At 41.5% G+C, this 25,144-nt stretch overlaps 1 protein-coding gene across 1 annotated transcript; it reads right to left on the bottom strand.

Moving 5' to 3' along the window:
- Positions 1 to 23,772: 23,772 nt before the first annotated feature.
- Positions 23,773 to 24,672, bottom strand: LOC125409830 (taste receptor type 2 member 2-like). Its single transcript, XM_048449014.3, has one exon. The coding sequence runs from the start codon at positions 24,670 to 24,672 to the stop codon at positions 23,773 to 23,775; it is 900 nt and encodes a 299-aa protein (XP_048304971.3).
- Between the last annotated feature and the right edge of the window lie 472 nt (positions 24,673 to 25,144).

Here is a 25,144-nt window from a genome sequence, read left to right as displayed (position 1 = left end):
TGTGTCCAAATCCTGACTTCATTTTCTAAGGATCCTGCATTATCAACTGTGAACTCATACCTAGAAGAGACAGTTAATGCTGTATACATAAGCCTGGCTGCTGGCCCATCTCTGTGGGTCAAGAGACAGATTCCAGCTGAAAGGAGAGTAAAGCAAAGTAAATAATGTGAGCTAAGCAAGCAGCTTAAAAAAATCATGTGTTTCTTCTAGTTAATGTAGAAAGTATGACAGAGCAAGGAGTACCTTAAGGCAAAAATTGGTGTGTACGTGTATGTATGTATTCATGAGCATGTGCATGTTTACATGCGTGAGAGACAAAAATTGCCTCTTGCAAGAAAGCTCTGAAATTTGTAGGCAACTAAACTCTAAAGGAAATGCAAAAAAATATATCTTTTAAAAAAAAGGAAGATATTAGGCAGTGGAGAAGCTTAAATGGTATAATCAGAAGCTTTGTGTATAATGTGATCAATGTCTTGCCAGGAAATCAAGTGTGAAATAGAAGGGGAAGTAAGTAATTTTTGCTCCTCAGCACACAGCACACATTTTGTAAGTCTGTGAGCATGGGCTGCCAGGCACTCCAGGCGCTGACCATCAGATGTGGCTCTGAGGCCAGCAAAGAACAGAGCTGAAGTTGAGATACAATCACAGTCACATTAAATTTAACGAGTACACAGGCAACGTTAGTCCTGGACTTGAGTGATGAATTTAAAATGAGAGAGCTATTAGACAGCAGAAAATGGATTATTCAAATCTGCTTCATGGCAGCAGAAAAACAAATTGGTAAAATCCCAACCTGTTTTTGCCTTAACTGAAAGACCTCTGGAGCGGGGAGACTCTCACTCAAGTCTCGAGATAACATGACCCCCCAGGAACTCACGAAAAACCATCCTTGCTGCAATCACACAAGGTTTATTGACAGGACAAGAACCAGTGCACTGGGGCCAAAACTCATTTCCCATGCAGGGGTAGAGAGTTTGACCCCTAGTAGCTGGGAGAAGGAATATTTAAGGGAAGAAACCACAACCCAGTAACTCAAAGTGGGTAGGGAGGGCGTCATTGGAAAATTCCGAAAATACCAGCGATCACTGAAAAATTCTGAAAATACCAGTGATAATCACAAAGGGGTAACTCCCTGTTTTTCAAGATTATTCTCAAGATTATAATCTAACTTTATCTTTAGCTAGTTCCTAATACAGAGTCACTGAACCAGCTAACCTAGATTTTCGGCTCTTCTCTTCCTGCTTAGATTTTTGGCTCTATTTTTTCTCCTAGAGGGATCTGGATTTATCCAGGTCTTTCATAACCATAGGTGACTCTATCTCTTTAAGACTCTTTAAAGACACATGATGACAATGTGTAGATTTGAAACTAGGAAATATTTATTATAATGCATATAATCTTACTTGAATCTGGTATCTAAAAACACTGATTGCCAAATCATTTCTGAAAATAATAAGATAGCATTGCATTTTCACAACTTTATGGACCATTTATGAAAAAAAAAATTGATGGATTATTTTTTATCCACTTACAAAAATACATACTGATAAGCATATCTGAAATATTTGAAATACTATGCTTATTATATAGAACAAGTACTAAAATCTATATGGAATAAGTAGCAACATATTGTAAACAAGAACCAAATGGACTTTGACTTCTCTAAAAAAAACTGGTATAATTCTGACAACAATACACAATTTATATCAAACATCAAGCTGACTGAAAGTTGAAGAAATTAACAATTATAATAGTTGTCACTAATCAGGAGGACATCAGAGAAGTCAAAAAGAGTCTACTGAGAGTTTGCCAAACGAGCAATAAATTTGAACAACAAATTTGAACAAGGCTATCCAAGGCAATTCAAGATATGATGGAAAGCTGTCATAGATCCCTCCAAACAAATAACACTGAGGTTTGAGCTGCAAAGTAGCAGTGGGTATTTGGTGAGTTTAATAAAAATTGTGGAAGTGTCTTCATCTGGTGTTTGCTCCTAGACAGTCTCTCAAGGCAAGGCAATTCTCTGAAGGAGAGTTAAGTCCTCTTCTCTGCCCTAGCCTACTGAGTCTGATGTCCCCAAATGCACTAAGAAACTGTATTTGTCGTGGTCTTCTGGATGATTCTGTTGTGCAGTCGAGCTTGGAAACCTTTGCTTTGGAGAGAAGAAGAAAACATAGGGCTGACACATTTGAACGTTCATGGTGGCACTGCATAGCCATCCTGAGTTCTAAGAAACCTGAGGTGGGTTCTGCTTTTAGGCTCTGCATTTGCAAACCACTCGTTTCACTCCCAGAGGTTAAGAATATGTCTTTCTTTAATCATACTGGAAAGCGAAGGCATGGCTATCTATCTACTCTACAAAATTGTAAAACTGTTTAAGATGCCTTAGGTGAAAATCAGATGATCCAATGAAGAGAGTGATCCGTGGTTAAACTGGCAGAGAATCCGGTAAAATGAAAGTCTAAATTATTAATTATTTGTATTACTTATTTGGCTTATGTAGTAAAAGAGAAGTATTGCAGACAGGATTTCTCATTAAATATGTTTTGGGACTCTGTTCATGCCGTTTCATATCTGAAAAAGTGTACACTATACTTAAATGTTTATTGATCTTTAAAACCATATAGCTTTAACTGCACACTGGTTTTCCTGCACAACAAGATGATTATAAGTAAAAATCTAAAATTGCCTCCATCTGTCCACACAGCTTTGTGATGAGTAATTAAGGTGGGGGTCATGTGAAGCTGTTCTTCAAGTATCAGGTCCTTCTGGTAACCTGTGCTGACCCAGGCTCCCTGTCGTGAGGTGGCTGGTGCTGATGGACAAGAAAATACAGCAGAAAGTCCTACCTTCAAAGATGCTGTTTTCTGACTCTAGCGTGGGTCAAGACATGGCTCTTTTAAAGTAGAAAGTCAGCAAGTCTAAGGAACACATATCTAGGGACTCAGGGATCTTTGGTTTTCTATAGCTGGGAGAAGAAATCTACATCTTCTACCTTTGTGTAACGATATTCAAGCTTAGGATAGAAAGCAGGTAACAAAACAGGAGCCCTTAAAGCAATTACAGCTATTTTATCATGTAACACAAGTAAACACACACACACACACACACACACACACACACACACACACACACACGGAGGAGACCCAAAAATGTGAGTCTGTTTTTACCTTGTCTGATGGTCAGAGAGTTTGAGTTTGCTCAAAATTGTTGACAACAGCCAGGGCTACACATCCTGACCCAGGTTGTGGTTACTTGGTGCTTTTGACATTAAGATGGCCCATACAGGTAGATCCACTCCATCCTGACAAATGGCCACACACACACACACACACACACACACAAAAAAAAAAAGTGCTGGCATACTTCTACTTCTTCTTTTGTATTATGAGGTATGACCTTGGGAACGGCTGCCCTCAGGATACTTTGTCTAGGGTGGGTTCACTGCCTAAACAAAGGAAGGCTAATGAATGGAGTAATGACTTGATGGCTCAAAGTATTGAAGCAATTAATTGTTCAAATTTTCTTCTGCATCATGTTAAAGAAGTCTTTTGTTGCCTTCTTTTCCCTTTTGTATTGGGGTATACAAGTGTATGGAAAATTAAACACGAGAATTTTAGCATTCACTGGCACTCCTTCCCTATACTATCCTAAGTATCTGTTTTATTATTTTCACTCCTGTCTTCAAACTCTTTACTTATTTTCTGTTCCCCATACCCCTACCATGGTAAGTGGTATTTTTGTCAATGCTGGTCTCCGAAAACACATATACACCACACACAACACATACATACCACATATACACACAAACACACCACATACACAGACCACACAACATATACACACCACACAACATACACACAGGCACATCTCTCTCACACATACATACACATGCACACTCTGAAGACTTAAAGATTTGACGCAATATAAAAGTTTGGATACAAAGAAGGGCCAGCAGGGGCAGACCTCATTCTGTTCTGTTTGCATTGGGAACTGAAAGTCACGTTGAAAATTTCTCTGTGAGGACCATATCAGCACAAGGAAAAGAAGACCTTGAAATAATTAATTTACTGAAAAAGAGTCTAAAAGAAAGGAAGAGCAAATTACAATATCATAAAAGTTGTTTATATCACCAAATGCCTACTGAGACTCAGTCTAAAAAAATAGCAGAGTTTTTGTTTACTAGAACCCGGAGGAAGGGCTAATCATGCCCTCTGTTTGGGGGAAAAGCCCAGCACCACAGTGGGGAGAGACTGCAACCTGGACATAGAGGAAGACCAGCCTCTTTCCGGAATAGGGAACAGGTTTGCTCTCATAGGAGGAAATGCTGGATGGAAACAAGAAGCCAGAATAAAAAGGAACGAAAGGCAAAGAGGGTGAGCATAATTAGTACATTGCACATATGCAGGAACTATCATAATGGAATATTTTCTAATATGTGTTAATAAAAGAAAAGGGAAGAGGAAAAAATAATTTTATTTGTAAATTAGAAATACTTGTTTGGTTATATGATAGTCCATGATCTAATTCTAACTTCCCTATGTCCCTTTTTCCTTCCTTTGTTAAGACAGGTCTCACTATGTGGCACTGATTGGCCTAGATCGTTTTATGTACTTTGCAAGCACACCTGTCTCTGTCTCCCAAACTCTGGCATCAAAACCAGGTATTACCATACCCAGCTGCATATTTTCAAAATGTAAAAATTTAGTAATCCTTTTTGTTTTCTCACAGGTCAGTGTATCCTGACCTGCAATATCGGATAAATTAGCCACTGTCTGCATGAGGGTAAGGGCAATGGCTGTGAAACTGTAAAGACCCACGTTTGAATACACAGAACACACAAAAGACAGACATGTATATGAGCATTTGTAATGCTGGTACTCCTACAACATGGTAGGAGGAGGCAGAGTCGAGAGAATCCAGCTAATTGAACATTCACAGTAGAAGAACAAGAGATCCTATTTCAGAGAAGATGGAAGGTGAGAACTGATATGTAAGGCTGTGCTCTAACATCTACGTGTGCACTGTAGCATGTACGCACTCCCACATACACACATACACAGGCACAAACACACTTTAAAGTTCTCGTGTTGCATAGGAAGCCGGCTCGTCTCTAACACATGATGGCCTTGCTTAATGTCTGCCAGCATTGAAACAGGCCTCAATTCTTCCCAGTGCTGTAGTCTGCCCTTTCAAGATGTCTGGAACATCTGTCTGCAATAGGCTACTCTTATTACATTGTCAAAATATACCTTGCATTGTCAAAATATACCTTGCTACCTTCCTTGTAGTCTATGTACAAGACTGAACAGACAAGTATCCAACACGACCCTAAGTCAGGTGCACTCATAGGAGATTGCGATTTGGAAAATTGTGTGAGAATTCAAAGACAACACTCAGGTCTTACAAGAGATATTCTCCTTCCAGACAACACTGGTTTTGATCTGAAGGCAACACTTCACGCCTCACATCAGCAATGAACACCCAAGCACAGGCCCAGGATGGAAGAAGAACTTCTTGTACTGTGAGTTACTAGTCAACAAATTCAATTTTAGCTCAGATTAGCAACTGTGAGTTCAGCTACTTATAAATAGTATTCATAGTAGAAATTCCCACTCAAGTTGGTGTTCATTCTGTGGCATTTGCCCACACACATCAAAATCTAAGTCTTGCGTTAGACTCTTCTGGGAACTGAAGACCCATTGGAATTTGTTCTCAAGAGGCTTAAAATTCAAGGAAAAAGACTAGCACACAGTAAGAATACTGCTTTGGCATCATGGAGGCGCAATGGACAAGGGAGGACAGTGCATTGCAAATGGTTCCAAGGAGAAGATGGTGTCTGACCTGAGCTGTGAAAAACAAGGGAATATTTGTTAGATTGGCAATAAGAAAAATAGAGAAAATGCTTGTGTAAGGTGAGCCGGGAACAACCTTCAGTGCTCAGGAGAGACAAGCAGAGAGCATGGTGGGTAAGGGGAGGAGATGGGACACCAGGCAGTATTACTGCAGTGAGTGCTCACTGCACACACTGGTCTAAGTGTCCTACTACAATCATTCTTTCCTCACTGCAGCAGCAATTGATAGCACTATCATTCTCAGGTTTAGACATAGAGAAGTGATTTGTCCAGGTCATGCCTCTATGGAAGGCCAGCAGAAGAGAATTTGAAGGCCAGCAGAAGAGAATTCGTTCCATTTAATCTAGCGCCACAATTCCACTTATTAGAAATCATTGACATGCATAATCAAATACCTTCACAGGACAAACAGTAACACTTCAGCAATGTGTATAATATGGATACCAAAATCTTTTTTTACTTTTATATCTTTTATTCATCATTCTTTTATTTACTTGACATGCCTTTACATACTTGCAAACTACAGTTTCCCCTCTATATTCTCTTGTTTCCTCACCCTGCCTCCCCTCTCCTCCACATGCACTCCTCCTCCACCTCCATGATAGGGTAGGCCTCCCATGGGAATCACCAAAGCATAGCATACCAAGTTGAGGCAGAACCAAGGTCATGCCCACTGTATCAAGGCTGAACAGGGCATCCCATTATAGGGAATAAGTTCCAGAGAGCCAGTTCATGCATTAAGAACAGGACCTGGTCCCACTCCTAAGGATCCCACAAAAGACCAAGCTACAAAAATGTCACTCAGAAGCAGAGGGTCAGAAGAAGAGAGGTCAGCTCTATGTATGCTCCCTAGTTGTTCATCCAGAGTCAGGGAGTTCCTACAAGCTCAGGTCAGCTGTCTCTGTGGGTTTCCCCTTCATGATTTAGACCCCACCTTGCTCATAAAATCCCTCCACCTTCTCTTCAACTGGATTCCTGAAACTTGGCCCAGTGCTTGGCAGTGGTTCTCTGCATCTACTTCTATCAGTTACTGAATGAGGGTTCTATGATGACAGGCCATTCACCCATCTGATTACAGGGGAGACCAGTTCAGGCACCCACTTCACTGTTGCTAGCAGTGTTAGCTGGGGTCATCCTTGTGAACTCCTGGGAGTTCCCCTAGCACCACGTTTTTCCTAGCCCCATAATAGCCCCCTATTTCATTACTCCTGCCCTCCATCCTGCTCCAACTAGACCATCCTGAGACCTCATGTGCACATTTCCCCAACCCCTTCCCTCTACTCCTCCTGACTCCCAGTTCACCCAAGCCATCTCATCCATTTTCTCTTCCCAGGGAGACTCCATGTGTCCCTCTTAGGGTTGTTCTTGTTACTTAGTTTCTCTGGCACTGTGGCCTGTGGCCTGGTTATCCTTTGCTTTAAACCTAGTATCATCTTGTGAGTGAGTACACATCATGTTTGTCTTTCTGAGTCTGGGTCACCTCACTCAGGATGATTGTTTCTACTTCCATCCATTTACCTGCAAATCTCATGATATCATTGCCTTTTTTTTTTCCAGTGAGTAATAAATACTCCATTGTTTAAATGTACCACATTTTCTTTATTTGTTCTTCTGTTGAGGGGTATCAAAGTTGTTTTCAGGTTCTGGCTATTACAAATAATGCTGCTGTGAACATAGTTGAGCAAGTGAAATTTTGTTATGATTGAGCATGCCCAAGAGTGGTAGATACTACAATCTTGATGACCTCACCTGATGTGGAATTTTCCTCTGGATGATGTCAATATGTTTTATTATGAATAAAGCTGTTCCAGTCAATGGTTTATCAGAGCAAAGCCAGGAAGGAAATCCAAACAGAGATATATAGAGAATAGGTAGAGTCAAGGAGATGCCATGTAGCTGCCAAAGGAGAAGGACAAGCTGGATCTTTGGGAACCTTCCTGGTAGGCCACAGCCTTGTGGCAATACACACATTGATAAAAATGGTTTGATTTGTGATGTAACAGTCAGCTAAGAATTTGATAGAGTCTTTGGGCAAACAGTGTTGTAATTAATACAGTTCATATATGATTTTTCAGATCTGGGTAGTCAGAAAATGAAAGAATTGTCTCCTTATACATTCACACAATGAATGTAGGTACCAATGCCAGCCAGAAGTCATATCCTGTTCTAAGGAGGTTATGCCTGGCCCTCTAGCAGCGATGATCATGTGTATGTTTTAGGATGAACACAAAGCATTAATAGAGAGTAGATTAAGGGTGGGAAGTGCAGTTTGACGAGCTGACTTCACTATTTTCCTGACAGTTCTAGCAGTTTGTCATACAAACAAGACCTCACATAAAACCCCAATTTCCTATGGTAGGCATTATGTACTATGTTCACCCCATAGTACCCAACTTGCCACTGTAGGCTTGCCTCAGAAGGCCATTTCAGGAAGGTGTGGAATTGGGGTCCACCATACTTTAGGGGAATTTTAAGAGAGTTTGTGTGTGTTTGTGCACGCATACGTAAGCGTGTGCATGCATACGTGTGTGTGTGTGTGTGTGTGTGTGTGTGTGTGTGTGTATGTATGTATGTATGTGTTTGTATGTGTAAGTATGCTTACCCATTGGGCATATATTAGCATTGGGATGTCTTTCTTCACTGACTTATCTTCCTTAATTTTTAAAAAGATTCTCTCACTTAACATCACTCTTGCTACTTGACTAGGCTGGATGACTATCCAAATCCAGGAATTCACAGCCTTCCTTTAGCCCACTCACAGCCCTGGAGTGATAGGCATAGAGCATTGCACTTCGCTTTGATGTGCATTCTGGAGATCATAACTCAGGTCCTCAGGCTTGTGAGAAAAGGGATGGACCTGCTGAGTCATCACCTCAGCCCCACAGTATTTTCTAGGGCAGAATATTTTTAAAAATAAGAAAATTGGTGATAAGAGGAAAAATGGGGAAACAAATCCAGGAGAAACACCCATACACACAAGAGAGAAAGAGAAAGAGAGAGACACAGAGAGAGAGAGAAAGAGAGAGAGAGAGAGAGAGAGAGAGAGAGAGAGAGAGAGGCTTGCCAAGACAAGCAATGGTCAATGAGGAAATAGACTTTGTTGATTATGTGCTATTATCTAGACATTGTGTCAGTAGACTTGTTCATTCATAAGAAAAGCCCATGGGTTCCGTTCCCTTTTCTCAAACCCTTGTTTTCTCAGGCTTATTCTGCTTGTTGGCCTCTATTGGCCCTGTTCAAGCCTTCATTCCCATCACCATCCTCCCATGAAATCATTGCCATAAGATTTATTTAGACATTTTTGCATGACTTATTGCTTCGGTGTCAAAGTCCCATAGAGTCATTATTACTAAGTCTATCTCCCAGGTGAAGCAGTGAGCTCTGGGCAGTGGTGATTGGAACCTGGGTTTTTAACCCTCTCTCCAACTGCCCATTCAGATTTTCACAGCAATCTCCATAAAATTCTGGTGGTTCTCTAGAAACAAAGTCACTGGGCAAGGCTCAGCAATTTTTATGACACCCCTTAACTGAGCACCAGTGTGCTTTAGTTGGTGGCCTCCTGAGCTGCACATCAGACTCCTACACAGAGTGACAGCATGCTCTCTATTAGCAATGAAAGGTAAACAGTTGTCTTTATTACTGAGACCAGAAGTCTTCTCATCCTGACTAACTTACCTGGGACAGTCTTAAAACCCAGAGTTCTGGGCTCCAACCCCAGAGATGTTAAGAACTCTGTGCTTGATTATGCAGTTCAGATGAAACTGGTACAAAGGTGGTCACGGGGACCACTGACCCAGAAGATCAGAAAATACAAAGGACGGACCAGTCACTTTAATTTCTGGCCATCTAAAACTTTGTGGCCACACTGGGGTGAGAGGGCAAATAACCTTGGAATGACAATCCGAACGGTGATAATAGCTACTCACTGCTTATTCATCTTTGTGTGGATGACGTTGGAAACCCACAGGCGAAGTGTAACATTCTAAACTGCAAAGCCTGAGCCCAGGAGGAATGGTGAGTGACCATTAGGAGATGCTTCTGGAAGCTCTGCACACAGGCTCGCTGCTGTACTCCCCCTTCTCCGTCCCATCTCTTTTCCTACCGCCCTCCCATCCTCCCTTCAAGTGAAAGCAGCTTTGGGTTGCAGGAGGACACTTCAAAAATCAAACAGAAAGCCGAAAATCACTTCTCTGGTTAGCATCTGTGGAGCAATATGTTTACCACTTCTGTGCAGCTCAGAGTCAATGCCAGGAAAAAAAAAAAAAGGAGGGCAAGGGTTCTATTCATCTAATTACTTCTGCAGAAGAAAAATGTGTTAATTAACTGACCTTAATAATTGCTATGTATCTCCACTGAAGGATCATTAGCTGTGTGTGCGAGACCTGGTATCTACATCAAGGGTCGTCAGAACACCCTCACAGCCTCGTTCTGGAGAGATGATCTATTTTTGTTCTCGCAGGAACAAATCTCCCACCCCCAACATGATTGAAGAACCATTCTGCAAATTATGGGTTGGCTATAATACCTTGATTCCTTCAATTTTCCTCAGCACCTCCAGGGGATGGGAAATATTTTTAGAATCACAACAGCCTAACACATTAATTGGATTTCATTATGCTGGTTGCTGATTGGAACATTATACAGTAGAGGCGAATGTGACTATGTGTGTCCTCTGCAGACTTCCAAAACAGAAGGAGCAGGGACACCAAAGAGGTTTGCTTTCAGGGGCAGTTATTAGAATCAGTCAAGTTACAGATTCCCACCAAACGAGTCACTGCAGAGAAACCTGCCAGGCAAGTAGTTCCACAGGCCTTAGCTTTAGCAGACACTCTAAAGGAGAGAAGGGATGGAGATAATTTTATTCCCAAAATAGTGGGGATCCCTGGGTGCATATACAGCTTATATTTCATAGTTTCGGTCCACATACAGAAAGGGGGAATGAATCGTGGTGCATTTTCAATGTAAACAAAGCTGATTTTCAGAATCATTTATGAAACACATCAGCACCATATATGGAGACACACATAGTCGGAGGATGTGGGTTTGTTTTAAAGGGGCTGACAGCAGCTTTTCCAGGCTGTCGGTGTTGACAGCGGAGATGCAGCTGGTCATGTTGGCAGGATAGAGCACCTGCCCCTTGGCAGCTCCTCCGGCCCCTGCAGCCAAGGCTATCACTGCAGTGTGTGACCACAGCTGAGCCCCAGAGACCACAGCAAAGCCAGAGGACACCCACCAAACAAGAGACTGTGCCAAGGCCCAAGAACGTTGCCAACACAGGATCTGATCCAGGGCTCCGGGGTGCTATGCATTGCATCGCTGCCTCTCCTCATGCATATGTTCCTCGAGTCTCAGAATAGGATCTTATTTGGAAATAAGGTCACTGCAGATATAATTAGCTAAGAAGTCACGCTGAAGTTAAAGGGGATCCTCACTCAGTACATCTCCATAGAAATTTAAAAAAAAAAGACATACAAAAATACAAAAAGAAAAAGACACAGAGGGAAAATGGGATGTGCCAGTGTGGGTCTCTGCTACTTGGTGAGAAGTCAGCGCCAGCCAGGAACAGGCCTACAGCGGATCTTCCCCTCGCACCATCTGAGGCAGTGTGGCTTGGATGACGTCTTGATTTCAGACTCTAGCCTCTTGAACCGTGAGACAACAAAAGGAGGTTGTTCTAAGCACCCAGTTTCCGGTACTTTGACCTGGTACCCCTAGCAAACTGATGCAACTAGGCCAAGGACAAAGCTTGAGCGGATAGCCAAGGCTTGACTCCAGGCCCTAGAATCCAGCTGCCATGGTCAAAGCCCAGCTGTCGGGCCTGAGACAGCTTGCCAACTCTTCAGGCCTATTTATCTACCCATGCATTTATTAGAATGCTTGCATAGCACCTCTTGCTAAGCAGGTTTGCCCTGAGGCCAATGAGATTATGCTAAGGATGTGGTTAGCCTCATGCCTGGCAAAAGGTAAGCATTCAGAAATATCTACTAAGAGGTTGCAGGATAAAATTAGCCAAGGAAGGGAAGCTGTCTGCAATCGTTTCCCTCCCGTGGTTTCCCCCCATGCTTAGGGACTTCCAATACACATATCCAAAATGGTGGCTCAAGTTATTCAGATGCATGACTGAGTCACTAACGCTATAGCTCCCCTCACATCCTCCTCTGCATATCATTGCTTCTCTGAATCACACCTGACTTTCAAGTCTGGCAGCTTCTCTTTCTGCACCTCGCTCACCAGGTACCTTCATCCTTTTGCACCCACCTCCTCACCAGTAGGAAAATGTCTTTTTCCTCCGTGCCCTTTCCTATGGCTGAATTCACTGTTAGTAATAAATGTTCTTGCTCTCTGGCTGTTTTGCCTGGAGTAACTGCCCCTTTTAGCTTCCCTTCCATTTTTAAAACTCCCTCTCGCCCTACCTGCACAGAACAGCCATCTGTAGATAAAGACAGTGAATGGAACCTGGAGGCAGCTTTTCCCACTCATACCTAAATATCATCAATTCCCTTCTAACCCTAACCCTCCCACAGCTGACAAAAATAAGCCTTTCAAATGGAGAATGAGGTATAATAATCCAACCACTCGCCATGGCATTAATGGAGTTCCGTTCCCATCCCTGCCTGAACCTGTACGTGCAAAGCAACAGGGAGACCTTTCTGAGCAGGGATTCCGGTCCCATTGCCTTCTCTGCCCTGCTAAAGTATCCATTGCACCGCTCCTGGACAGAGGTGCAGGACCTGGATCATTGACCTGCACACCCATGGAAGGAAGCTCACTTCACCCAGCAGCTCCTCCTTCCCTCCATGGAATCACTGTGAGTCACCCTTTTGGAATTTTCCCGAACTTGTTTCAGAAGCAGCCTTTAGGACAGGCTTAAATAAACAGTATTACACAACTCTGCAGAGAATGAAGCTCTCGGTATTCATCAACATGTGGACAGTTGGTTTTGTCTGCTAGTGCTTCGGTATTTTTTTGTGGGGGAGGAGCCTGTTTCTTATCACTTCCATATGAATCAAATGATGTAATCTAATAAGACCAAGAGGGGGGAAGGAGGGGGAGAGAAAGGAGTGGGAGAGAGGAAGGGGAAGATGGAGGGGGAGAGAGAGTTCACTAGTGTTGTATGGCATGATCCTATTCTCTTGTCAACTGTGATTAGTCCAGGAATAAGCCCATGGCCTCAAGTGGACCAATCCCTGACTCTAACCCTAACTCTAATACTAACCTTTTAACATTTAGACCTGTGCTTCTGGGATAGTTAAACCGGGAGGTTGTTTGTTTCCATTCACTATCTTTCTTACCACACCAAGAGCTTTCCCGGCAGGAAGTGAGGTACAACAGAAGTGAGGGACCAGAGACAGATACAAACCCACGGCTGCACCCCTCGAGGCAAGCTTCAGGCCATACCCACCCCACGGTGCACTCAACTCCTCTGTTTCAGAATACTTCTTGCTGAAAATTTCCGTGGGAGTTCTAGCACTTGCATCCACGAGCTTATTTGCACCTGTGTGGATGTATTGACGGTTAATGGCCCACGTCTGTTCTGTATTACTGCTTGTTTAATATTATGTTCAGCACCGGTGCTCGGCAGAGGAGCCCTGACCCGTCAGAGTGGGCGGCTGGCGGTGCTAAACAGGCCGTGGGTGGCAGCCTCTGTTCTCTCTGTACTCTGGTGGCCTCTTCAGCGCTGCTGCCTCTCTAACTTCCACCTCAACAGAGACATTAAAAAGGCCTGAAAACTCATTCTCCCCTGGAAAAAGCGAGAGGAGAACCGCAGGGGCTGAAGTAAGTTCTTTACTTGTTATTTTCTCAGTCCCCAGAGAGACGCTCTGCAGCAAGGAAAATGCAGAAGATCCTGTGGACAAATGCAGCAAGAAAAGTCTAGAAAGAAGACACATCTCTCTATATATAGAAATATATATATATATATATATACACACACACACACACACACACACACACACACACACACACACACATGTATAATAGATTTGAAATGCATACACGTTTGGAATGTATTTCAAAAGAGAAAAATTCCCAGGATAGGACTCATCCATCAGTTTCCCGGGAAGCTGGCCATGCCAATACAAGGACAAATGGACTTTTTTACCTTTCTAGGGTGACTGAGCTTGAGTGGGGTGTTTCTGAGTAGCCCAAATGTGGTAAATTCAGTTGTGTCTGCCAAAACTCACATATTGTAAGTCTACTCCATTATGACACTATTTGAATTATCTGCCTCTGGTGGGAAATTGGGTTAGGTAAGGCCTTGCAGCTGGGCCTCTGTGATAGGACTCCTGCCACTTTAAGAAGAAATATGAAAGACTCTGCCCTCAGCCCCACTTCTATGTAAATACATACTGAGAAGGTTGACATCTACAAGGCAGAGAAAGGACTCTCACCCTATTCCATGTTGGCACCTTAATTTTGTCATCACTGGGTCTGAAACTGTGAAAAAATAAATTTCTGCTATTCAACATATGTAGTCTATTGTATTTTATTTGCCTTATAGGGCTGACTAGAACTCCTGAAGCCAGGAATCTGATCCTGAAACAGCAAAATAAATTGAAAATGGTGAGAAGACAACGATTGAATCTATTTCAGCTTCCTAGACCTTCATCTAAGAGCAAGAATCCCACAAGAACAACACTAAAATGGTCAAGAACCTGAAACTAAATAGATCATAGGCTCTGAAGAAAACCTCCTATTGTTATTCTGCTAGAAGAAAATAGCAATACAATGATTCCTAAAGAAATATTGCTATGCCCATAGAGCAGAGCACCACCCAACCGTCAACCGTCATCAGAACGTCTTCTTTTTGCAGTAGATGACAATTAGCTAAAAGACCCATGGCTAGACAATGTGCAGAGAATGAGAGTTTTTGGAGTACTCATCCCAAGATACAATGGCTTTAAATGTCTTTGTCAGTCCCTTGCCCTGTCCCCCCCCCCCCACCAGGCACAAGGATTGACCTGGAAGAGAAGGTGAAAAGACTGTACATGCTAGAGGAGAGGTGATGGATGATTCCAAGAAACAGTGTCTTCCAGACACAACAACATGGATATACATATGAACTTAAAGAGATCATGAAAGCATGTACAAGACCACACAGGTTTAAACCAGAAAGGAAAAAAAAAAAACCTAGGATTCAAGCACTGAGAAAGGAAAATGGGCATGGAGTTCCATTCCTAAACAAGAAGCTATTATAATTGACAGTTGCTAGGTAAAGGAAAACCAGTTTTCTTCAATGGAGTGTCACTAGGGTACCATCCATCTCCAGGGCAAATCCTGTGCCCCAGAGCAGTTTCCCAACACAAAATGGCTTCTATGCCTTGCTTTGTTTGTCTTTTGGTTTGTTTGTTTGTCTTTTTGCGGAACTTTATCAGAAAGTGAACTAGAAAGGACATGAAGTTAAATGGAGAGGTAGAAGGGGAGAATCTGGGAGGAGCTAGGGGAAAAGAAATAATATAGCCAAAGCATATTGTGTGAAAATTTGTAAGAAGCCTCTGGGGAAGGTTTCAGTCTTCTGCTTGCTGGTCTTTTGTCTCCTCTTGGCACTCTCCTGTCCTTCTTAACAGGCCATCTAGCATGATTATTTTTGGTCCAGCATAGGTCTTAGCTTGGATGTCTTCCTTAAAGACTCGCGATTATTCCTCCTGCCCTATATGCACGGCAGCCTAGGTACCATCTCACCTGCCTGTCTAGGCTCATCACTTATCAATCCCTCCTCATTCTTGAAGCCTCAGAGATTCTGAGTTCCATCTAGTTGTTCACTGCCATTCATCCATTGTCTCCAGACATGAACCTGCCTATTCTTTCTGCCTGGAACACATTCATTTTATACAGTTAAATTATATACATTCTTTAACTCCTCATATTCCATAACGTATTAACATTTTGTACAGCTAACTTTAACCCATTCTTTAGGTCCAAACAATTCAGAAAACATTCTACAACATGTTTTTTTTTTTTTTGAATCCTTGGCTGCCTGTAGATGGACTTTCCATGTTGCGAAGAGCCAGGTCACATGGAGAGGCCATGTGTAGGTGCTGCAACTGACAGTCTCTGCCCAGGTGCCAGACATGTGAGTCGGGACACCTCCCACAATTCCATTTTCCAGCCGGTTGAGTGTTTCTGGCAGAGATCCCAGACACTGCATCAGAGAACTGACCTCAATGTGCCCTTTCCAATTCCCTGACCCACAAGATACTTGAGCATAACTAGGTGGTGAAATCACTCCCAAGGCATGCTCTTACACAGCACCAGTAATTTATATACCTTCCTTGATTACCCAGGTGCTGATCCGCCTACCATTCCCTGGATTCCCATGGTATCTCGAGCATCTCCCATATGAATGCCCATACAAACTGTCATCACAGCTCACTCATCCCTATCTCAGCCTAGCTGTTAACCCCGCGCAGGTACAGATCCTGCTCATCTCATACACCTCCATATTCTCAGTAATTTGCAGAATGCCTGGCATACAAAGTAACTGTCCAACACGTCTTCAGTAAGGGAGTGCTATGCTGACTTCTAGAAGCATCAGCTTTGGATGAATACTCTTGTCTGACATGCTTTCCACACAGGAAAGGGCTGCTGCTGGGTGAGACAAGGGTTAACAAGGACCCAAGCTCTGTTGTATTATAAATTGTACATTCTGTCTGTGAATTTTTTATGAAAGGAAGACAAGGTCTGCATATGAAGAAATACTCAGATATCAAAGGGGTTAAGAGGCCTAGGATATGCTCTAGGTAGCAAATGATACTGGAGAGTTCAGAGCACAAAGGGATTCAGGAAGAGAAACAATATCTGGCTGACCTTTATCTAAGGCATAAGATTAATTATTAACTATGGAGCCTGATCTGAACCTGCTAAGGATGGAGTTGAATTCTGATTTCAACAGGGTTTTTTATGATGCTCAAAAGATGCTCAAAAGATCTAAGAAAGGGCAAGAGTGTCATCCGGGGGAATGGTAACAAGAGCCACGTATAACTAAGAGTGGAGGCTGTTTAGAGAGAACTCAATACTTTCTTCAGAGAAACTAGACAAACATGGAAGTGCTACAGTTCCTCGGTCAAACAAAAGCCTAAAAACATCTTATGCAACTTTATTTCTGATTAGAGCTACAGATAATGGGTTAGCATTAGCTTTCATTGGATAAAAAACAAGGATCGCTCTCAACACAACGTTCAAATCAATCAGACAAGGGAGACTAAAGATTCAAAGTAACATTCCCTTAAACAGAAAGTAGATTCAACAGCACCTGCATTGTCAGAAAAGAATACTTTGGAAATCATTCTCTGTTGAAGACTGAGACTTCTTTCTTGAAATATAAATGTATAAACATAATTGTTAGCTATATAGCAAAATCTGACAACTGAAGGTGAACAAGCTTGTAGCAAGGCATTTTGTGGTCAGCAGACAGGGTCTTATGGAAGTTTGCTATACGTCTTTAAAGAGTAAAAAGTGTAATTTTAGTGAATTTTGCTGTGCCATTCTAAATACTTTGATAATGTGAAATTTAAAAAAGGCAAAATATACAAAAACATGAAATATGTAAAATGTAAACATATTCATGATATAGGATACATACTAATTTGAGTAGTATTTTTTAAATGTCTGAAAACTATTTTTCTGAAATTTGAATACCCTTGAACTGTTTTATCTGGAGCCTACTTCAACTATTTTATCAACTATAATTTCATATCAAAACCCAAACTCTATTGAACTGATGCGTGGCGGTATAGAGCCGTTTTCTATAGGAAACTTAATTCTTTTTAGTTAAATTTCTTTCTCTTCTTCCCAACTTAGCTGAGACTCAAGACCGTGGCAAAATCCTGCCACCCAGTGGCAAAAATTGTCATCCATTATTCTGACTCCATATCTGAATGTAGATTAGCTATTAGCCCTTAGATCGCTGCTTTAACAGAATAAGTCCTTAGAACACAACCATGAAGAAGTTTGGCAATGTTGGGCCCAAGGTTTCAAAAATGTTCCCACTTTAGGAGAGATATTGTAGCTCCTATGTGACTGTGGGGGCCTACTTTCATCGTTAGAACTCTGTTCTGCTTTCATGAGTATTAATAAACATCAAAATATAGTCATAAGTGGGTGATATGGGGCATTTTAATCTCCCGAATCCAGTAGCATGATAGCATATTAACTATATCTGCCTGTGGGAGTCATTCAAAGGGGAAAAAAATCAAGTTTTTTCTTTGCCTCAAGTCTTTGAAGCAGGTATTCTTTCCCAGGCTTTTGAAGTATTTTTCTTGTAATTAAGCAACAATTTTATGATTATGCATCAGTGTGTGTTTGTAGTTTAAGCATAGGCTTGCACATATGTGATATGAGCTCTCTATGTGTGTGTCTGTTGACACATGGTAGCATAGGATGTCTTCTACCACTCTGTCCCTTATTACCTTGAGAAACGGTCTCTCATTGTGCCTAGGTCTAATGGCTTTGCCTAGTCTGTCTGTCCAGCAAACTAGGGGATCTTCCTGTCTCTGACTCTCCCCTCCCCACCCATTTACACGCACAGGTTACAGAAACTTAAAAGAACATCTGGCTTCATTTTGTAGGTGCTCTGAAACTACTAAGAACATCATTGAGGAAGACTTCAAGATATTAGCATGGGCAATGACAAAAGTACATCAAATTAAAAACTGAAACCAAACCCCAAACCTGCTACGTAGCAAAGGAAACTATGAAAAGGAACCAACCCATCCGACTGCCCCGTTGTCACTGCTGCTGCTGATTCCTCTGTTGATAGCACAGCCAGTGTTTTTAAGCATTCATCGTGGAAGAGAGACCTTCCGTGACTCTTCTGGACTTTTCTGGGCTCCCAGTACTTCCAGACTCAGGCTGAAGTGTCCTGCCCTGTGGACTGAGTAACTACTATAAACTACTGTAGTCAGACAATGAGAAACAGCTATCCTGAGACTACTCCAAGTAGCCTGTTCTTAACATCTGAGGTGTGATTTGGCATTATTATTAATTTAAAATTCAACATCTATCTGTCTGTCTGTTTGCCTGCCTGCCTGCCTGCTTCTCTCTCTCTCTCCTCTCTCTCTCTCTCTCTCTCTCTCTCTCTCTCTCTCCTCTCTCTCTCTCTCTCTCTCTCTCTCTCTTATCCATCTACCTACCTACCTACCTACCTACCTACCTATCTATCTATCTATCTATCTATCTATCTATCTATCTATCTATCTATCTATCTACCTACCTATCTTTGTATCTATTTAGAGACAAAACTCAAACACGTGTCAAACACATGGCAAGATTGAAAATTTTCAAAAACACACAAAATAGAATTATATAATGAACCTCCAGGAAACCATCATACAACTTGAAACAATACAAACTTCTGGCCAGTCTTATCTCACAACCTTGTTTCACACCCATCTTCTAGCCCATTTTCACCATTCCACTTGTTATTAATGTATCATATAATTTCATAAGTAATTATTTCATATTTCCCCAAAAGATGTTTTAAAATAAAACATGGGGATAAATCCAATGCAACATCTTAAAATAGGATCAGGGATATTTTGATAACATGATCAGGTTTATATTAAAAGATTTTCCTATTTTATAAACGCTATGCTTTGGTTTTCAATATACATATTTGTATTGCATTTGAAGGAGATAATGATTTGCTAATATTTATTCCAAATTTTTGTTTGACCTTATTATTCATTCCTCATTTTCATGTTGTTGCTGGAACACAAAATTGCTTTGTCTCTTGCGGCAAAGTCTTCCCGTTCTAACTCGGATCTCCTGTCGTGTGATGGTTCACCACTAGGTGGCAGTCTACCAAAAATTTTCAGTTTTGTCCTACTTGATAAACCGAAGAACAAGAATAAAATTCCTCTTCTAGTTCCCGAAACTCAATTTAATAAGTTTTTTTTTTACTTATTTTTTTTGGAAAATGTCAACAAAATTGTAACTACTAGTTTTGATAATAGAATTAACATACCATCTGACTTTATCTTTGGTTTTATTTTACAGAGAGGTCTAAGTTTCTTGATCCAGTGTATGTATTCAAGTACCTGTTTGTGATTAATTGACAGCTATTAAATATTTGGGACTAGAACTACATTTTAGCATGGCTCTTAATTTCAGGAATACTGGAAAAATTGTTTAGTGAAGATAAAACTGTAAGCAAACTTTATAGGACAATGTACAAAATAACATGTGATAATGCTTTTATGTTCTGAATGAGAAATGAACAAATGAGAGATTTTAGAGTTTGGCAATGTCTTTGAAGGTTTCTTAGAACACAGAAGAGCTGCCCTGATGTTGATAAATACATTTTGCTTCAGAACATGGAAGGAAGCATGAAGAACATCAACATCAGTGAGCTGCAGAAGCAACCGCTCAGAATTCCTTTCAGCCTTCTGAGATGGAAAAATATTATGAAATTCTCAAAGACTCTCTCCTTTGATATAGATACTTCTGCATATATAATAAGCTTTTCTCCACATGAATTAGATGGGGTATATAAGTTATTTTCAGTTCCCAACAAAGTTGGGAGGGTAGCATGTAAAAAAATAAAAATTCCATGACATTGAGGCTTGTGTCTCTATGCCTTAAGTCATGCGGCTCCTCTTGAGTACCATTTACACCACACACGTGTACTAGTGGGAGAACTGAAGAGGCTTTGCAGCTCAAATTTTCATCAAATGACAGGTAACTGTATGAACTCCTCTGTAACTTAGCAGGTGCATAAAATAAGATTTAATGTTTTTTTCTTTAAGAAGAAAAAACTATGGATGAGTTTTTTATGGGGTATAATAACTGCTATGCTCTTGTGCTGTGTGCTTGGACTCTAAGTTTTTCTCCATCTGTTGGTACCCAGGCTTTTCCTGGCTCTTAGAGGCGCTATGCAGGGCTGTTTCTCCTATCAGCCTAGCTTCCTGTCTTCTCCTCTGCTGGCTCCACCGGTTTGGGGAAGTAGCTTAGAGAGCTTTATCCTCTTTTGATATGGTAATTCCACCTGCAAGCAAAAGTCGACATTTACCCTTTGGGCAAATGATCCTGGGCTCTGTGTGTGTGTCTGTTTAACACCTAGGATATTGATCCAGACTCGCGGTTCGATACGGGAAGCGCGCGCCCGCATCGGAGAGTAGGGTTTCGCAGATTCGGGCTATCACATCCATCAAGTGAACAGTTTTCGCGTTGGAGATAACAGGTGTGACAGAAAAGGAGCAAAGCTCAACAGCAGTGAAGAAAGCATGGCTCAGCAGCGTTAGACACGCAGACGGAGGCAGGAAAGGATGAGAACTACGGCCAGGACAATCACTGGCAGTGTGAAACGAGAGAGTAACTCCTAGAAAGCTGTTGGGAGAACAAGGACTCAGTACTGAAAGTCAGACATGTGTCAGTTAATCCCTCAGACACGTGTGCAAAGTAATCTCTGTGGCAATCACGTGTCATCACAAAGCAGACAAGGCGACAACCACAGAAGGGGCACGGAGGAGCCCCGATGTCTGTTCCTTCTGACTGCTCTTGGATGGGCAGTGGGCCGACTCTGTTGGACACACTGATTCTTCTTCCTGTCTTTTCTCTCACCACAGGGCTGGAGTGAAAGGGAAAGAGAGCAGAACAAACATAAAATATTTGGGTAGGGAGAATACTGTCTTTATGTGGGAGACGCTCTCAAGAGTCACTTAGGGAAGTTGTCTGGCCAATGTGTAGAGACTTAGGGGACTTGGGAACAGCTGTGTTTCTCTTCTCAAGGGAAGGATCCAGTTGGAGCTTAGAGTGGAAAGCCCTTCTTTCACAAGGACAGGAGAAGAGAGTCCAGTTCTGTCTCAGTGTCTGAATGGAACAAGTTAAGTTTGGATTCATTTTAGGAAGTCGTGCTTGCTACACACAGAATATAGCTAAAGTAAAGTTTTTTCAAACACACAATCACTGATTGCTGTAAAGAAAAGGAATCTTTTGATCCCTCTCAGAGATACTGATCAATTCAGGGTAAATATGTCTACAAAGCAAATCTGTGGGTGACATAGATACCTCTGGTGGTGATGCTATCAAGCTATACTACACTGAATTTGGCTGTGCTCCACTAATCCTGAGACTGGCAATCAATGTTGTTGATGCTCAAAGCTTTGTAACAAGGGGCCTCTCAAGAGCACCAGTCCTCCTGTTGAGGATGTCCAAATCATATTTATTATACTATGGTGCCTTGACCATCTTTACTCAAAGAAGGACAGCCCATCCGTGATCTTTTCTAAAGATCAAGGTAAAATGCCAAGCACCATCTTTTCGGCTGCTTTTTTCTTCCCCTTCCATCTGCACATACCGCGGCATTTTGTCTCATGCCTTCACAACCTCATTCAGTCTGCCATCTTTTCTAACACACAAAGGTGCTCACCAAGTTAATTTAACTTCTTAGCAACTGGAGAGGTATAAACCTATCCAACTTTAAGTTCTTAACTACTGTGACTGTAAAACATTGGTTCCCAGTTTGTCAAGAACTGGGACCGTGACTCTTTCCTGTTCTGGCTGTGTTACAGTGAGACTGAGACCTGTCAGATGCAGTGTTCTAGGTGTTTCATTGGTGCATGAGTTGGGAGATTTTACCATACAATTTGAGCTTTCTTCTTCAATTACTCTAATAAATTCTAATCGTTTGATCTGTCAACCCTGGTTAAGCTTAAATCCTTCAGAGTCTGACCATAGAATTCCACAAGTAAAGTCACCCTGCCCTTTTCTGAAGGCTGCAGTGGTGTGTGTGTTCCTGAGTCACCAGCACTATGGAACTGATGGAAACTTGTGAGCACAGCCAATCTCATGCTTCCTGGCCCACTAAACCAGAGCCCTCATATTGGGACCAGCAACCTGACTTCACACACATGTTCCAAGTGTCCAACATCTGCTCAAATATGAGAAACTTTCCTTCAGAGAACAGTGACAACATTGTGAGGTTATATGCAGAATTTTTATCTGCCAGTAAACCATTGTCCACATACATACCTAAGTTTTTCTTCATCCCAGAAACTTTCAATCAAATATAATTACAATTTGTTACAACTAAAGTAAGATATACAGTTTTGGTTTAGGCATCAAAAAGGATTTTTCAGGTTTGAACTGGTGTCCCAAGGCATGAAAGTTGTTTCAAAGATTATTTTTCCTCCTCAAAGCAAATTACAAAATTTATGTTAGGTCTCCACTTCACTTCCGGCTACTGTACCCAGATCAGAGTCCTAGTCAGGGATCAGGTCCGGTCCTGTAGGGACTGTTTCCTTCCGAGATTTTCATTCAGCAATCTCCTTCACAGTCTCTCTATGGAGGTAAGTTTGAGACTTCAGAAGGTTGAAAAATAGTCTTCATTTTGCTAAGACTAAACAAAAAACAGAGATCCCTGTTTGTTCTTGTTTGCTTATGTAGACTGGTTAAAATGACACCTGACCCTCTCCATCCGGTTAAGGTCCAAAGCGGATGAGACTTTACCATGTCATCCAGGAGAGCCGTAGCATCACCTTTATTGTGCAGCATTATCACTCCATTTGTGTTCTGCTAATGAATCTCTTTTAAAAAGTTAAGTGTATTAAACAATAAACGTTTTTTTGGATCTGTCAAGTCTTGAACTGAATTCAAATGTTTTCCCCTGTCTCCACCAGAAGATCCCCAAATTACCTAGAAAGACAGACAGCAAAAGCCAAATATTGATTTTCCCAAGGAAGCCTTACATCTTGCTCAAATTCTAAAATAAAAAGTGGTACTTCAGAGAAATTAATAGTTATTCACAGAAATCACAGTATCTTCAGTACACAGTCCATGGAAGAGTGATAACCGATTCATCCAAGACAAAACAATGGTTTTGAACATCCTGGGTAAGGCCTGTGAGGAAACGTGAAGGAAAGAGGGCATGGAAAATGAGAGTTCACTGCATTAATAGCAGGGAAATAAGACAGTGTTCTCTTTACTCTTTCTTCTTCAGCCAGATCATTCTCCTGAATAAGTCTTTAAACTTAGAATTGCTCAAAATGATTATGACTGAATGACCAGCTGGATATGCTGCCATGACTTCCTTCACCACAAAGAAGTGATGACTTCTATATGGAATTCTAAATGTCATATTTGCCATGAAGGCAGCAAAGTAAGACACAAAGAAGCAAAAGAATGTCGTCACCATTTTTAATGCATTTATGTGGGCTTCTGTTCTGGCATTTGACATCTTCTGAGATCTGCAGGTGTGCTTGTAAAGAGAAATGAACAAAATAGAGGTGCACTTCACAAACACCGCGAAGGGAAGTAGTAAGGCCAGATTAACGAGGAGCAAGTCATTATTTTTCATTAACTTGATATCACTAATGTTTAGATCTGTGTTTCCCAGGACATACCCATCCTCAATTAAAGGGAAACCTACCTCAATACTCACAGCTGCAGTGCCCAAAGAGGCCAGCAAGCTGCCCAGAAGCAGCCAAAATATGAACTTTGAAATCCTGAATTTCAGCCAAAGAAACCAGGACTTAGTGAAGCTTGAAATCTTGAGGCAGTAAAAGACAGAAAGACAGGTGGCAAACCAAAGGCCAATTGAGCTAAAGAACATCCAAATGAACATCATATTGGGACCATAAATATTCTCCTCATATGCAAATGGGAAGAACACAGAGAAGAAACTCTGTGTCATCAGTATCATCTGCAGCCCGAGTCTGGACAGTCCTGTGCATATCAAGAGGATCTGCAGTATCAGGAGTTTTCCACTCTTGGCCAAGTCATAGCCATTCACAATGGTAAGGAATCCATTCACTGTTGTCCCTATGAGGAACTCTGCTGTCATGATGACCATGTGGAGAATAGCTGGGAAAGAGAAGAACATGATGAATCTTGGCGTTTCTCTGGATGACCTCAGGCCCTTCCTCCTAAGGGTCTTGCACAGCACACAGCACACAATCTGGCTGGTTGCTGGAACCTGGATTTCAGTAGAGTCTTACGCATGCTTTACTACAAGGAAGAAAATTAGCTGATTTTCTGAACCGGGTGCTCATCATGTGAAACTGAGAATGCAAATCCAAATATTTGAATGTTGGCTGATTCTTCCAATTATATACTTCGAAAAGAACTGCCATAGCTAAACTACTCTGTTTCCTAATTTTGTCTTGTGAAAAAGAATCTGATTGGGAAGATGTTTTATTTCAACTACTACAATTATGCTTTCGTCTTTCATTTTTTCCTAGTACCCAAGACAACAACCGTAGGATACGTGTTTTATTTCTCTTTATTGTAGCAATTGTTCAATCTCAGATTTCACTTGTTCCAGCACATTTTTGACTTATAGTATTTATGGAAAA

The sequence above is a fragment of the Myodes glareolus genome, chromosome 25, assembly GCF_982192425.1.
Source record: "Myodes glareolus chromosome 25, mMyoGla1.1, whole genome shotgun sequence".
NCBI lineage: Eukaryota > Metazoa > Chordata > Mammalia > Rodentia > Cricetidae > Myodes > Myodes glareolus.
The sequence above is the reverse complement of the archived record's forward strand: the minus strand, read 5'-3'. Positions and strand labels throughout refer to the sequence as shown.